At 37.8% G+C, this 17483-nt stretch overlaps 1 protein-coding gene across 1 annotated transcript; it reads left to right on the forward strand.

Annotated features, from left to right (window-relative positions):
- The first annotated feature begins 11636 nt into the window (after positions 1-11636).
- On the forward strand, positions 11637-14045 carry LOC127126995 (flavin mononucleotide hydrolase 1, chloroplatic). Its single transcript, XM_051056073.1, has 6 exons — positions 11637-12060; positions 12282-12333; positions 13200-13314; positions 13387-13457; positions 13535-13622; positions 13711-14045. Exons 1-6 carry the CDS (start codon positions 11725-11727, stop codon positions 13832-13834), a joined length of 786 nt encoding a protein of 261 aa, XP_050912030.1. The 5' UTR covers positions 11637-11724; the 3' UTR covers positions 13835-14045.
- The last annotated feature ends 3438 nt before the right edge of the window (positions 14046-17483 follow it).

Raw genomic sequence — 17483 nt, forward strand, 5'->3', positions numbered from 1 at the left:
AATGCTTTGTTAGATCAAACCATAAATAGGTAGAAACAATGGAAGAATGGAAAACCAACATAAATTAACTCTAAAATAAACATTACATAGATAAAGATTACATAAACTTACCACTACATGTTATTAAAAACGAATGGTTTAGGACATTGCAACATTCTTATAATATCTTCGGCTGATATTTGAATCATCGCATCCACTTCAATCAAACACTTTATTGAGTGATGGTAAAAGGTAATCCACATCACCTTCAAATCATCATCTGTATTCAGTTCAAGCATGATGAATCGTATGTTCCCTTTGTGTCTATAAAGGATGAGCGGTACTCAAGTTTGATAACTTACGTATTTTCTGGATATTGCATGAGAGTATTCAATTTGGTTTTCAGATCAACGAGAAGTATGTCCTCACAAATTCGAAATTGAAGTGGGGTTTTTGTGCCATTGAATTACACAGATGCAAGATGATAATATGTACTCATTCTGGTTTGTGTAAAGAAAATGGAATGAGAGACCCTATTTATAAAAGTTGTAGAGCAATAAGGACCTTACAAGCATGATCATATATGCATGAAATACTTCAAAGATATAATTCGAATCCGCATTCTTTTTTCAAAAATGAGGGTCTATCCAGAGATGCATCTCTGGATGATCCCCTATTTTTTAAAATAATTAGAATGTGTGTTTGGAGATGCATCTTCGGATCCATCCAAAAAATTTGCAGAACAGAACCATGCCAATTATGTAGAGCAAACTTTGAAAAACAAAAAATGTCCAAAAAATAACACCTAACTTTATAACATTATGCAGTGCATTAATTACAAAAAAACGTGTTACATTACTAAAATGCATCGAAACATATGTCACTACCTAAATCTATTGGTGACTCATTCTTTGACCTTTCTTTATTTGATTTTTGTTCAATTTCTTTCAACTTGGTGAACTCTTCCATCCTTTCAAGAAATTGATTCGTCCATGTTTCAACATATTGTGTGAAATGTGTCGTCCACTCCGGCGATGTCTTTGGTATATGACATCCCGGTTTCAACTAAACTTGAACAAAATGTTACTTTTTTTATAACTAGCCAATAAACATGATGTGTTCGGATGAATTATGAGGTGGATTACTTTGAAATGGAAATAATTTTTCAGAGAAACCATAACATGTTAAATCAATGCACACCCTATAGTAAGCATTTGCTATAATATGTCTCATTTTCAGAAAGTGCATCCATTTGTTAAATGGAGCCGGACCACTTAGAAATGGAACAAGAACACTAATAATTGTATCGTAATTTTATTTGTTCTTGTATAGATTTGTGTATGATTCTCTATCCGTCGTTATCTCTTGTATAAGATGACGATGGACAAATTGATGGTCTTCATCTCCTTTACCGAGCAAACCTAAAACAACTCTAAAACCATAATTGCCATCACCTTCAACATCTACAATCCGTTCGATGTATTTGTGCAAAAAAAGTGACATATCTTCAATATGTTTGATTTTTGTTAACGATGGTGGAAGAGATGGTTTGCTAATGCGAGCACTGTAACACCCTTCTACCCAAACGACATATTTAAAGAATTTATCAGAGTACAACATGTAGAAGAGTTTACATTTCATTCAACTTAACACTCATCACTTTACAACATAAAAATATTTCATTTATTTTAATAAAACTTCGCAGCGGACAACAACACAATTAACGATTTATAAAAATGTTTCAACAAAACATATCAATAATTTAGTCTTCATACACAACTTAAATAATAATATAATCTCTATTGAATCCCATAACCCCGGTGTCACATGACCAGAGCATTGACTCGACTCTGTAGAATAACTCTACACTTATTCTTCACCTCAACAAAAGCTACTCCTCATTATCTGCACATTGCTCATCATAGATGAACATAAACACATGCAGAAGGGGTGAGAATTACATTATTAAACAATAATATAACGACAGAATATAATATGAATAATTTGCACATATGTCAACACGGATCATCACAATCATCATTATAATCCACAAACTCATGAATATCAACAAAACAACACATCAATTGCAATGCACACACCCATGCATGACTCAACACGACTCGGTATACCCATTTTGTGACCACTACAGGATCACTACTCCCAGATTCACCACCATAGAATCCGAGTTCCCCATAAGGAACCAAGCCTCTCAACAAGCCCGGAGTCAACAACATCATTGGAACTCAGTCCGTTCATCACTAGGCATCGGCCTTTCATGAATGCATGCACACCAAACATGCATCATAATCAACATAGAAACAACAGCATCATATAGTCATGTTATCATCATCATTAATAGCATGACGTACAACTCAACAAAACAACAACAACATTACAACGATATCACATCTGGGAGTTTAAAACGCGAAATCTGTCCGTCAAACTGATATGGCGAACGCCGTTAGGCTAATGGTGAACGCCATTAGCGTTAAACGCTCCTATTCTGAAAACTGTCTATCAAACTGATATGGCGAACGCCGTTAGGCTAATGGTGAACGCCATTAGCGTTAAACGCTCCTATTCTGAAAACTGTCTATCAAACTGATATGGCGAACGCCGTTAGGCTAATGGTGAACGCCATTTAGCGTTAAACGCTCTTATTCTGAAAACTGTCTGTCAAACTGATATGGCGAACGCCGTTAGGCTAATGGTGAACGCCATTAGCGTTAAACGCTCTTATTCTGGAAAAACTGTCTGTCAAACTGATATGGCGAACGCCGTTAGGCTAATGGTGAACGCCATTAGCGTTAAACGCTCTTATTCTGGAAAAAGGCCCAAATGGCGAGCGCCAAAGGCATAATGGCGAACGTCATTTGGCTGTTATGTGCATAAACAAGATTTTAAGCGCAGAAACAGTGGACGCGCGGCTTCTAAGCCTACAACCCAATATCAACATTTAACAATCATACATACACCACATACTTCGATTACAATGTATATAACGCCACCATACTCACAGATCGGACAATTTCCCTCAAAAACCACAACTTTCCCAATCTCCCTAAATTCCCCAAATTTATCAACAACCCAATCCTATATCATGTAATTGCTCGCATATTATCGTTTAATAAGGTTCAGACCCCTTACCTCTTTGGATTGAAGGAAGTTCTGAGCAATCTTTGGCCTTTTCCTCTTCCTTCTCTTTCTCTTCAGCGTTTTTCCCTTTCTCTGACTCTGAGGCAAAAATACGTGAAAAACACTCTGAGTTCTCACCTTGGCCTCTTTTATCCATTTCCACTTTTACCCTTCCACTCTTCATATTCCATTTATTTTATTTATTTAATTATTATTAAAATAAATAACATCTATAATAATAATAATAATTCCCAATATTATTTAATAATTCATTTTACCTTCAAATAATCATATTAAAATAATATTTAAATTAATCTAACAATATTCTGGGTGTTACAACTCTCCCCCACTTTAGAAGTTTTCGTCCTCGAAAACATACCTCAAGCAAATAGAGCCGGATACGACTCCTTCATCTGATCTTCACGCTCCCAAGTCAAGCTCTCACCAGCTGGACCTCCCCAAACAACTTTCACTAGAGCAATCTTCTTACCTCTCAGGGTCTTCTCTTCTCGGTCATCTATCCGAATTGGCAACACCTCAACGGTCAAATTATCCCTCACCTGGATATCATCCAACTGAACAACAAAATCCATGGAAATGCTATCCCACTTCCATTCAGGAATCTTCAAAGGTTGCATCATACCTGCCGGTTTCTGATGTTCAATCTTTGACTTCTGACAAGTCAAACAGGCATACACAAACTTAGCAACATCTCTTTTCATACCAGCCCACCAAAACAACTTCTTCAAATCTTGATACATTTTAGTTGCACCTGGATGGATACTCAATCCACTCCTATGGCCCTCTTCAAGAATACTCTTTTTCAATTCAGACACCTCAGGAACACAAACTCTACCTTTAAATCGCAGGATGCCATTCTCATCAATCTCAAAATTACCACCATTACCCTGGTTAACCATAGTAATATGATCAACTAGAGCGACATCAACTTGCTGACCATTCCGAATATCTTCCAGAATTTCACTAGTCAACTTCAGCATACCCAACTTTACACTATCAGCGGAAACTTCACAACCCAAACTCATATCACGGAACTGTTCAATTAACTCAAGCTCCCGAACCATCATCATAGACATATGTAGAGACTTTCTACTCAGCGCATCTGCAACTACATTAGCCTTACCGGGATGATAACTCAATTCAAAGTCAAAATCCTTCAGTAATTCTAACCACCTTCTCTGCCTCATATTTAACTCTTTCTGATCAAACAGATACTTCAGACTCTTGTGATCACTGAACACTTCGAATCTGGAACCATACAGATAATGCCTCCACATTTTCAACACAAATACAACAGCTGCAAGTTCTAGATCATGCGTAGGATAATTCCTCTCATGAACTTTCAACTGTCTAGAAGCATAAGCTACAACTTTACCATTCTGCATCAAAACACCACCAAGACCCATCAAAGAAGCATCACAATAAACAACGAAGGACTCACCAGGATTAGGCAAGATCAACACTGGAGCACTGGTCAACCGCCTCTTCAACTCAACAAAACTCGCTTCACAAGCTGCATCCCACACATACACTTGACCCTTCTTAGTCAACTGCGTCAACGGCAATGCCAACTTAGAGAAGCCCTCAATAAATCTGCGATAATAACCAGCTAACCCCAGAAAACTGCGTATCTCAGTAGCAGACTTCGGAGTCTCCCACTGTAATACAGCATCAACTTTAGCAGGGTCAACAGAAATCCCACCACTCGAAATCACATGGCCAAGGAAACTCACTTCCTTCAACCAGAACTCACATTTAGATAACTTTGCATATAATTTCTTTTCTCTTAACACCTGCAAAACAATTCTCAGATGTCCTGCATGCTCTTCTTCCGTCTTAGAATATATCAATATATCATCTATGAACACCACAACAAAATTATCAAGGTACGGATGAAATATACGATTCATATATTCCATAAACACACCTGGAGCATTAGACACACCGAACGGCATCACAGTGTATTCATAATGACCATACCTCGTACGGAAAGCAGTCTTCGCAATATCATCTGACTTCACTCGGATCTGATGATAACCCGACCGCAAATCAATCTTACTGAAAACATGAGCTCCAACCAACTGGTCCATCAAATCATCAATCCTCGGCAATGGATACCGATTCTTGATAGTCACCTTATTCAACTGCCGATAATCGACACACAACCTCATCGTACCTTCTTTCTTCTTCACTAACAATACTGGTGCACCCCAAGGAGAAACACTTGGACGCACAAACTTCTTCTCAAGCAATTCTTCAAGTTGCTTCTTCAATTCAACTAATTCAGTTGCCAACATTCTATAAGGAGACATCGACACTGGACTCGTACCTGGTACTAAGTCAATGGCAAATTCGACTTCACGTTCTGGAGGTAAATCACTTACATCCTCCGGAAACACATCCTGAAATTCACAGACAACAGGCAAATCTACACTCACCACTTTCTTATCCGCTTGCAGAGACGCAAATAAAGCGAATATCTGAGCTTCATCTTTCACAAAATCCCTCACCTGCCTAGCAGATAAAAATCTTGCCTCATCATTCTCACCAACTTCAGAAAACCGCACCGTCTTCCTATAGCAGTTGATAAACACGCCATAGAATTCTAGCCAATTCATTCCCAGAATAATATCAATTTGGTGCAAGGGTAAGCACACCAAATCAACCACGAACTCTCCCTCAAAGATCGTCAAATGACAACCTCGACAGACAACAGAAGTCTTCACAGAACCATTAGCAGGAGTATCTATCACCATACTTCCGCCTAGGGACGACATAATCACACCAATCCTGGTCGCACACTCATACGAAATAAACGAATGAGTAGCACCAGTGTCAACAATAGCAAGCAATTCAACATTATTAATCAAGCAAGTACCTTTAATCAGATTATCTTCTTTAGGAGCTTCAGCCCCACTCAGGGCAAACACCCTACCAGTAGTATGAGCTGCAGTAGCCGCCTTCTTCGGTTTCGAGCACTGCGAACTGATATGGCCTTTCTCGCCACAATTAAAACATGTCGGACCAGCATCCTTACATTCAGTAACTCTATGACCAGCCTGACCGCATCGGAAACATCTCAGCACTTTCTTGGTACAGCTATCAGCACGGTGGCCTGGCTCGCCACACTTGAAACATTTACCAACTATGGGAGATCCTCCCCCACTTGGCTTCTTCTCATCTACTACTTTCTGCTTACCTTTACCATTCGGAGATGCATAAGGACTACCACGATCCCTTATTCTTCTTCTCACTAAGACTCTTGTAATGAGCAGTCCTAGCCTTGCTATCTTCATCAAATATCCTGCACTTATTAACCAGTGTAGGAAACCTACGAATCTCCTGGTAACCAATGCCTTGTTTGATCTCGGGACGCAACCCGTTCTCAAACTTGACACACTTGGATTCCTCAGCATCAACATCATTATAATGAGGACAATACTGCACCAGCTCCTCAAACTTCGAAGCGTAATCAGCAACAAACATGTTACCCTGCTTCAGTTCTAGAAATTCCATCTCCTTCTTACATCGCACATCAGCAGGAAAATATTTCTCCAGAAAGACCGTCTTGAACCTTTCCCAAGTCATCTCAGCACCTGGTACTTCAATTCTCTGGCGAGTGTTATCCCACCAGTTTTCAGCCTCTTCAGATAACATATGCGTACCAAACTGCACCTTCTGTGCTTCAGTACACGTCATCACCCGGAAAATCTTCTCAATTTCCCTCAGCCAAATCTGAGCACCATCTGGATCATAGCGCCCTTTGAATGTAGGAGGGTTATTCTTCAGAAACCTTCCCAAATTCTTAAACTCGTCGACCGGCGGATTCTGCTGCGCCTGCATAGCCTGCGCCATAGCAGCCAAAGCCTCAGCAATCGCACGGTCATTTTCTCCAGCCATACTTTGCACAACACAACCACCACCGTTAAATATCGACAGTGTCATTTACACTAATCGACCAACAGGGAAAACATCACATTATGACTCGACTGGACTGACTATGCTCTGATACCACTAATGTAACACCCTTCTACCCAAACGACATATTTAAAGAATTTATCAGAGTACAACATGTAGAAGAGTTTACATTTCATTCAACTTAACACTCATCACTTTACAACATAAAAATATTTCATTTATTTTAATAAAACTTCGCAGCGGACAACAACACAATTAACGATTTATAAAAATGTTTCAACAAAACATATCAATAATTTAGTCTTCATACACAACTTAAATAATAATATAATCTCTATTGAATCCCATAACCCCGGTGTCACATGACCAGAGCATTGACTCGACTCTGTAGAATAACTCTACACTTATTCTTCACCTCAACAAAAGCTACTCCTCATTATCTGCACATTGCTCATCATAGATGAACATAAACACATGCAGAAGGGGTGAGAATTACATTATTAAACAATAATATAACGACAGAATATAATATGAATAATTTGCACATATGTCAACACGGATCATCACAATCATCATTATAATCCACAAACTCATGAATATCAACAAAACAACACATCAATTGCAATGCACACACCCATGCATGACTCAACACGACTCGGTATACCCATTTTGTGACCACTACAGGATCACTACTCCCAGATTCACCACCATAGAATCCGAGTTCCCCATAAGGAACCAAGCCTCTCAACAAGCCCGGAGTCAACAACATCATTGGAACTCAGTCCGTTCATCACTAGGCATCGGCCTTTCATGAATGCATGCACACCAAACATGCATCATAATCAACATAGAAACAACAGCATCATATAGTCATGTTATCATCATCATTAATAGCATGACGTACAACTCAACAAAACAACAACAACATTACAACGATATCACATCTGGGAGTTTAAAACGCGAAATCTGTCCGTCAAACTGATATGGCGAACGCCGTTAGGCTAATGGTGAACGCCATTAGCGTTAAACGCTCCTATTCTGAAAACTGTCTATCAAACTGATATGGCGAACGCCGTTAGGCTAATGGTGAACGCCATTAGCGTTAAACGCTCCTATTCTGAAAACTGTCTATCAAACTGATATGGCGAACGCCGTTAGGCTAATGGTGAACGCCATTTAGCGTTAAACGCTCTTATTCTGAAAACTGTCTGTCAAACTGATATGGCGAACGCCGTTAGGCTAATGGTGAACGCCATTAGCGTTAAACGCTCTTATTCTGGAAAAACTGTCTGTCAAACTGATATGGCGAACGCCGTTAGGCTAATGGTGAACGCCATTAGCGTTAAACGCTCTTATTCTGGAAAAAGGCCCAAATGGCGAGCGCCAAAGGCATAATGGCGAACGTCATTTGGCTGTTATGTGCATAAACAAGATTTTAAGCGCAGAAACAGTGGACGCGCGGCTTCTAAGCCTACAACCCAATATCAACATTTAACAATCATACATACACCACATACTTCGATTACAATGTATATAACGCCACCATACTCACAGATCGGACAATTTCCCTCAAAAACCACAACTTTCCCAATCTCCCTAAATTCCCCAAATTTATCAACAACCCAATCCTATATCATGTAATTGCTCGCATATTATCGTTTAATAAGGTTCAGACCCCTTACCTCTTTGGATTGAAGGAAGTTCTGAGCAATCTTTGGCCTTTTCCTCTTCCTTCTCTTTCTCTTCAGCGTTTTTCCCTTTCTCTGACTCTGAGGCAAAAATACGTGAAAAACACTCTGAGTTCTCACCTTGGCCTCTTTTATCCATTTCCACTTTTACCCTTCCACTCTTCATATTCCATTTATTTTATTTATTTAATTATTATTAAAATAAATAACATCTATAATAATAATAATAATTCCCAATATTATTTAATAATTCATTTTACCTTCAAATAATCATATTAAAATAATATTTAAATTAATCTAACAATATTCTGGGTGTTACAAGCACCCTTGGAAACACTTTTTTCCCTGGACTTTGGAGTCGGAGAATTCGGAAAATATGAGTCAACATGTTCAAAATATAAGGGAGACCTCGTGGAGTTGTCACTTTGAGTCAACTTTACCTTTTTGGGGCACCTTTTATTTTAACCAGTTCCGATGGTGGTTTCAAATCTGTTGTTTTTGGATATTCATTCTTCCTAAGTTGTTCTCTGATGTGCAATTTCATTACGTCATTAGCTTTCATGAATCTCTCTTGGATCACTTTCCATACGTTCATGATAGATATGTTTGATTTATCATCCTCCTTCACACCATCATCATCAAAATGGAGCCTTGTCTAGTGAGTGCAAACTTCATCCATACATATTGGTTTTTCAAGCTTCGGCTTCTTTGAAATTAAACAAACACGTGGAAGATCGTAAGTCTTCCTAAGTGTACATCCACACTTAGAGATATCTGAACATGTTTTATCCGCTCTCTTGGCTTCATGAAAAACAAAATTCAACACCGTCTAAGATATGTTGCAAACCAATTACAATTAAAAGATGTCATCTTTGAAGCGGTGTTCTAACACGTTAATATTCTTACCAAAAGATGTTTATATCTTATTATGTTGGTTTTTGAGCATTTGGTTCACGACGTCCCAATCTCGACAAAATTCATATTTACTATTCCCAACTAATTCTTCAGTCTAGCATATGCAGACTCAACTTTGTTAGTTATTATATTGCCAAAGTGTCTAACCTGATCGGTCTATGATCACACAATCTTCTATTTAACCTGGTCCAAAATAGTTCCCTCAACATATTTCAGGAAATCTGGATATCTAGCACACACCCTCTTAAAATGTATTACAGATTTAACATATAGTTCTTCCGTGGAAGAATTTATTATACCATTCCTGCATCCATTGTCTTTTCCACTACGACACCAGATTTGGCCATTTTCCCGTCCCCACCTTTGATTTGTTTAGTTCCAACTACGGGTTTTTGTCCATTTTTCACATTTTTGGTTATGTGATGCTTACAAAGTAATGCAGACGATGTAGGAAACACTATTGCAACCGAATTCATCAGTGCAATGTCAGGATTAATGATTATGACTTGTGGCATGTTTTCTTGGTCCTTCCACATAGTCTTACACATTTCTAAATCCCATGTAACGTTATCCTCTTTTTCAGATTCTAAAAATGCAAAACCGACTGAATAAGTCATACCCGTAGAAGTAACACCAACAATTTCTAGGAGTGGAAGTCTATACTTATTTGTTCTGTATCTCGAGTCAATCATGAGCACAATGGGAAAGGTGTTGAATAATTTGACAGAATTAGGATGACTCCAGAATATGTATCAAATAATGAATTTATACTCACAAACTTTGAACTTTGAAACATATTTGTCATCTTCAAAAAGCTTCAAGAGTTGTTGCATCTCAGATCTTGGCCCTCTTACTTCCTTGTTGTCTCGATCATGCACATTGTATATTTGCTTGATATTTGAAACATTTATAGGTGTTTTCCATTTCAAAAACGCGATTATATTTTTCGAAGCCATCATGTTTAATGTCTGTCTGAAACAAGTTCCCTCTCCCCCGGCACAAGGAGACATACAATAGGATGACTGACTAGCTTGTCATCCAAGGCATGATTATGTATACCGAAAATCACATTAAACTTCCATGTCTCATCAGTCATACAGTATTCACGTAATTTAAATGAACACTTACATTTCCTTGATCTAGTGTCATATCGTTTCAACTTCCTCGTCTTTGTTAGGTACATGCCACTTCTTCCGCATAACATCGTTACAAATATTTGTCTTCTATCTGAACCATTGTCGGACCTTCTAATTACAATGTCAAACCCTAATTTTCTAGCCTCCATGCAGACCCATTGTAGCATATATTCACAAACAAAAAACACTTCTTTATTTGTAAATTATGCACGAACATCTACCTCTACAACGATCGATCGAGCACCTGGTTTAACATCATCCTCCACATCATCTGGTTGAACATCATCATTCACATCATCCAGTTTAACATCATGTTTCACATTGACTCACATCATCTGGTTTAACATCATCCTCTATATCATTTGTAAATTGTGCTATGATTTTTTGTTTTAGCATGGAAAAAAATTCATGCAAGGTGGTGTTTTATCAACTTTTTTGCTAGGCATTTTCGGAGATGAATCTCTGAAAATATCACTAAGTTGTTATTTAAATCATTTGCGTTAATAACAAACCTATAAACGAGTTTATAAGATATTTCAGAGATCACCCAAATATGATACAGAGATACTTTTTCGAACTATTTTTTTTTCAAAAACTAAGGTGAAATTCATAAAAGAGAAAATATATGTGATTTTAAACAACTTCGAAGATGCATATCCGAACTAATGAAAACATTTTCAAATATTACACTAATAATTTGGCTCAAGACCCATCACCGAATTAGAGGGCTCAATACCCAAGTAGGGATGTACATGTACAACGGTGCACATGGTGTTTTACTATGTCAAGTTGCACTAAATCAATATTATCCGAAATCAATATTATATCTGTCTTTACTTTTATACTTAGTTGGTACACCTCATTGGACTTGTTTTATTTGACAAGAAACCAGAAACGAGGGTACATATTACTAACACTCAGCCACACCACCAATGAAAACAATATCAAGAATGGTGTTACCAAGTGTTGGTGTACAATTCACTCCATTTTCAATCCACCGAACACACACAATACGACCAACAACAACAACAACAACAACACATTCTTTCAAAAAACATTCACTTTCAAACTCAACCATAAACATGTCATCGTTTCCCAATAACACGACCAGGAAACTTCCAATTCTTCTGTTTGATATCATGGACACCATTGTTCGCGACCCTTTCTACAAAGACATCCCTTCTTTCTTCGGTATGTCCTTCAACGAACTCATAGATTCCAAACACCCAGCCGCTTGGATTCAATTCGAAAAGGGTCTCATTGATGAGGTATAAAGCAACGAACTTTCATGAAGAGACCCTCTTTCGTGTTTTGTATAAAGGTCAAAACTTTTTGTACCCGGAGTAAATTGGTATTTAGAATTGTGGATTGCAATTGGGGCATTTGGGTATGCTTGTATTGAATGTTATCTTCTATTCAGGACCTTCTAGTTTCTTAGAAATTTTGAGCTGAATGTATTGAATGTATTGATAGTTTCATTTTCTTGCAGGTGGAGCTAGCAAGAATTTTTTTTAAGGATGGAAGGGATTTTGATTTAGAAGGTTTGTCTCACATTTTGTTGCTTTATGTGTGATGAATTGAACATATATAAGTATAGCTTAATCTTATGTAGGTAACTTGTTTGATATAATGCATCAAAATTTTCATTTTATTAAGAATTACTGCTTGCATAATTTGAAATTTTGGTTAAAAAATGAAGCTGATTTTAAGGAGTTACAAATTATGAAGCTGAGTTGAAATTCTGGATTATTATGTGTATACAAAACATGTTAGTTTTTTTGTCACTTTAGCTAAAGAAAATGTTATGGTTCTGATTTTTTTGCAAAGGCAAAAGTAAATTTTATTGCTCAAAATAAAGATCGAAACTAAAGCCTGCAGAATTTCTGCATTTCAGCTTCAGTAACACCGCAGCAGTGTCAAGATTAATAGTATGCACTTTGCTGCACAATTCTTGATTCCACCCGGCCCCTTCACCCTGATAGCCTTTAATTACTGTCTCAATCATCGGTTAAGTTCTACACGATGAATAGTTAGAATGCTCAAAATGGTGGGCAGGCAGCTACTCAGTGACGATATCCTGTTGGAAGTTACAAAAACCTTTAAGCTAACTTATGTCAATCCAATACGAGTTCTGGGCTTACACTAGTTTCCTTTTAAATGATTGCTTTTTTGTTACCTGCTGTACCAATACTCACTATAATTTTTCTGTAAAAATTATTAATATCATTGTTGAATAAGCATGAATTTAGTTTCGATGCTAGACTCGTAAATCGTAGTTATTTTTTGGCCATTATTCAGATTAATGTAGATAAGTTAGTTTTACACTGCAAACAAGTCCTTATTTTCCAAGCTCCCTCTATTTCGATATAGCTACTGATTTGTATGTGTTTTACTATGTCTATGACAGGCCTTAAAGCTTGTATGAGAAATGGATATTCATACATAGAAGGGATTGAACAATTGCTTCTAGCCTTAAAGAAAAATAACTTTGAGATGCATGCTTTTACTAACTATCCTATATGGTAAGACATTTGATTTTCCATTGTGATTTCTGTTTCTTTGTATGGCGTTCTACAGAATGTTCTGTATTGTAGGTATCAGTTGATTGAAGACAAGTTAAAGCTATCAAAATATTTATCTTGGACATTTTGTTCGTGCACTTATGGTAGGCTATCTTGCTCTCTCTAACTATCATGTCATACAAACTTTGAATATTTTTGAGCCATTTTCATTGTGTTTCAGGAAAGAGGAAACCAGATGCTGAATTCTATATGGAAGTTGTGAGGCATCTTGAAGTTGATCCAGCATATTGTATTTTCATAGATGACAGGTTTCTAGTCTTCCTACACATATTTGTATAGTTATTGAAGTAGTTTATGCTAAAGTGTGAGTGACTTATATCGTTATTATGTTCTCAGACAAAAAAATGTGGAGGCAGCAACTGAAGTTGGGATCAAGGGTGTACATTTCAAGAATGTTGATTTACTGCGCGAAGAACTGTCATTGATGGGGGTTGACATTTTAAAAGATGAAGATCAATAGCTTTTTATTTATTTATTTATTTGAATACAACAATTTCTTTTACATGGTTAAAATGACTTCGGAAGGTCAATTCATGGGCCTTTTTAAAATTAGGGCCTAACTTTAAAAACCCCTATTTTAGAGATCTAAAATTTTAGGGAAATAGTAACTCTCCACCTAAGTAGTGGAAAAACACCTTATAAAAATTCAAAATTGTCGATAAATTTTCGGAGATACACCTCTGAACGCATCATTGTCTTAAGTCAAAATGTTAAAACTGAGCCACACCTAATAAATTATACAAAATTTAATTCGGAGATACATCTCCGGAATAATTCGATTTACACACCCATACATCCCTATCTAAAATGCCAATTTTTACCATAGATTGTTTCCGCGACGAATCCTCGTATTCACACCAGACAGATTCGGATATGCATCTCCGTAACCATACTAGACAATAAATTTCAAGTTTGTTTTCAGTGATGCTCAAATGAAATTGACGATATAGTAAAGGTATACTATGATGAATTAGACCATATAATTGATATGTAGAAAATGACATATATAGAGTAGTAAATCTAGAGTACACAATGAAGTCGAAATAAGTCAAAATAAAATACAATCGAAAAATAAATCTAGAGTACAAATACTATAAACGATTGTGTATGATGAACTCGGACTTGGGACCTCCTAATCCTACGCTGCCTCCTGTACTGCAGTGTCTCCCGTGCCTTCGCTATCATGGCATCTACAACATCCTTGGCCTCAGAGCCATCCGGGAAGAGTCATATGTCAATACCCGCATGCCATATCTCTATGATATGACGGTATTTAGGCAACACATCAACAACATGATCTGCCCTAACATGTCCCTCATCTAGTATCTCCTGATGAGTTGGACTTAGTGGATCTCCTAGAGCATCATGTATCATATAAGGACGTGACACCCTGAAGAACCACTAGATGTAATTGTTTACGTATCTCCAGTCGCTCTCAACTATGGTACTTCTTACCTCCTTCGATACCAGATGATTAATATAATCATCAAGCATAACATCCATATCTCTACGTGTCATAGTGGGAGGAGCAGACACATAAGGGTATTTGGGAATGTACTGCATGTAGCCGAATTTTTGCATGACGCACTCAGGTAGGTGAGGAAACGTCAGACGTGAACCATAAGTCAAACAACCCGAGTATAATACTATATCGTCAAAGGGACGCATCTCATAGTGATTGACGTGCGCATGTAACTGTATATCCTTTGCTGCCAAGCGGTCAAGATACACTCTGAATGACTTTGTCGTCTGGTTCTCTCCGAGCAGGGAGAATGCAGAAGCACGCGGCATATTCTCAATATTGGTCGGTAGACATGACCAAGAAGAGATGTGCGAGAAGTGTTGGAGGATCTAAGCCTGAAAAATGTTGGAACACAAGAATCATTAGTGATGGCGTAGCAAAAGTGTAATGAAATTAACACATTGTTAGCTCATAATTTCGAAGCCCATTAAGAATTACCAAAAAAGGAAATCTTGTGTATAGCTGTTTTCGACCAGGAGGTGATATTCGACCAGATGGAGGTCTTTCGACTGGATAAGGGTAATAAGAGTCAGCATGCAGTTGAGACTTCAGAAATATCTCTTAAAAAAGGTTGAAGACGATTTTCGATTAAAGATTCAAAATTTAAATAAAGGAGAGAATTTTGCTCTTATCTGAAACTATTAAGAGTACACATGGAGCGTAATGGATAGTTACATCCATGCAAGGCGCCATGTGTCTCGACGTGATTGAAGAACCGTTAGAAACGGTTATTTTGATCCATTATAAATAAAGGATCTTAGTGTTAGGATAGTGTGTGTCGAAGTATGTATAAAATCTTTAAATTTACCAAGTACTCGTGTGAAGAAGAATCGTAAATCACAGAATGTACGTTTGTTTACACCATTGTTAGTTACTTTAAAGCAATACAAATTTATCTTTACTTTTCTTCCAGAACTACATTTCCTTACTTCTTCATTTCAAACACTCTTCTTTACTTCATCATTTACAGTCTTAAGATTTCTTTGCTTTAAACATTTGCTCTTGCCAGTTGGTCATTATCATACGTCCTTTACAATTTCTCTAATTCATATTAGCCTTTTTTATATAAGCCTTTAAACACTAGTTCTACGCGTACTGTCGAAGTGTTCGTTATTACCAAAACTCATTTTCAAAACAATTAGCACATGTCCTAGGATAAATCTTATCGATCCCACGAGTAACCAAATTTAAAAATTTGGAAGATCAACTGTTGTTTACCAATTTTTTAGGTAAACAAATTGGCACGCCCAGTGGGACGGTGCTAGCATTTTGAATTATTTTTAGTTCTGGTTGTTAAGTCATTTTGTTGTTGGGAAATGATCCATTATATGTTATTGAGAAGTGGTAAAGTAGCCATAAACAACGAGCAACGACCACGGAGAGAATCCCACACGAGGATGACAAATGTAAATGCGCCAGATAACCAAAACTCTCAAAATCCATCAACCAGTAACATAATGCCCCCTTCTTCTTCGATGGGGGCAAACATGGCCACATCACATGTGTCTGAAATAGTTCCATCTATGGTGAGTTCGGTGCCTACACATTCGATTTCCCATACTGAACCAATTTTAACCTACATTGGGCCTAGGGGACCTCCTCATACTCCCCCACCAGTTAGAGATATTCCAAATAGGCATTTGGTACCCCCTGGTTTCTCAATACCATTTGGTAGTCGAGAACAACCATATGGAATGCCAACTTCAGTGATGGTCAATTTACACAATGCCGATTCTACTTTCTCAGAACCATTGGTTAACATCAATTCTCCGGTACAAGGGTCAGGGGTTAACATGGGTCGAACTAACCAATCTTCAGGTTTGAGGCACCAAACACAGCTACCTAGTCTTACCAGTAACTCTGCAACAACGTGGAGGAAATAGATGGACGAAAGTAACCATGAGATGGTCCAAATGTTAACCCAAACCTTGACCACCGTATTGAATCCTCTGATTCAAAATATGACTCAGTCGAATCAACAGATGACAACGCAGGTGGTGCGAATGTCTGAATTCCTTTGTGTACCGCAGCACCAGCGACACCCTCATAGGGATTGGGTGAGAGAAAATCAGGAAGCCATATTTGAAGAAGACCTTACCATCAACCAGATCCCACGAAATCAGGGGGGAGGAGCACTACCCCCTAGGATCGAACCACAAATACCCAGGGAACCTAGGGTGGTAATGGTAAATAGAAACCAAAATGCCGATGATATCATACGACAAGTTCGACATGACGATTTGGCAGCAGATAATAATTCAGCAACCATGGTTGAGAGGATTATGGCGCGAAATGGGGTAAATTTCGGCCTTCAAAGGTCAAATTATACATCACCTCTGTTAGAATATATCTTACAGGCAGAAGCACCTCCTATAACCAAAATTCCCAAATTCACTAAGTTTGTTGGGGATACTACTGAATCCACTGTCGAGCACGTGGCTAGATACTTAATTGAGGCAGGAGACATGTCAAACAATGAGAGCCTTAGGATAAAGTTTTTTCCAAGTTCACTTACCAATAATGCCTTTACATGGTTCACCACCTTGCCCCAAAGTTCGATCCACACTTGGAACCAACTGGAGAGAAT

This window comes from Lathyrus oleraceus, chromosome 3 (assembly GCF_024323335.1).
Source record: "Lathyrus oleraceus cultivar Zhongwan6 chromosome 3, CAAS_Psat_ZW6_1.0, whole genome shotgun sequence".
NCBI lineage: Eukaryota > Viridiplantae > Streptophyta > Magnoliopsida > Fabales > Fabaceae > Lathyrus > Lathyrus oleraceus.

Bases quoted from the DNA above. Each gene is read 5' to 3' on its own strand.
- LOC127126995 (XM_051056073.1), top strand. From the start codon at position 11,725: ATGAAAACAATATCAAGAATGGTGTTACCAAGTGTTGGTGTACAATTC. The intron at 12,061-12,281 runs GTATAAAGCAAC...ATTTTCTTGCAG, and splicing joins AAAAGGGTCTCATTGATGAG to GTGGAGCTAGCAAGAATTTT. The intron at 13,623-13,710 runs GTTTCTAGTCTT...TTATGTTCTCAG, and splicing joins TGTATTTTCATAGATGACAG to ACAAAAAAATGTGGAGGCAG.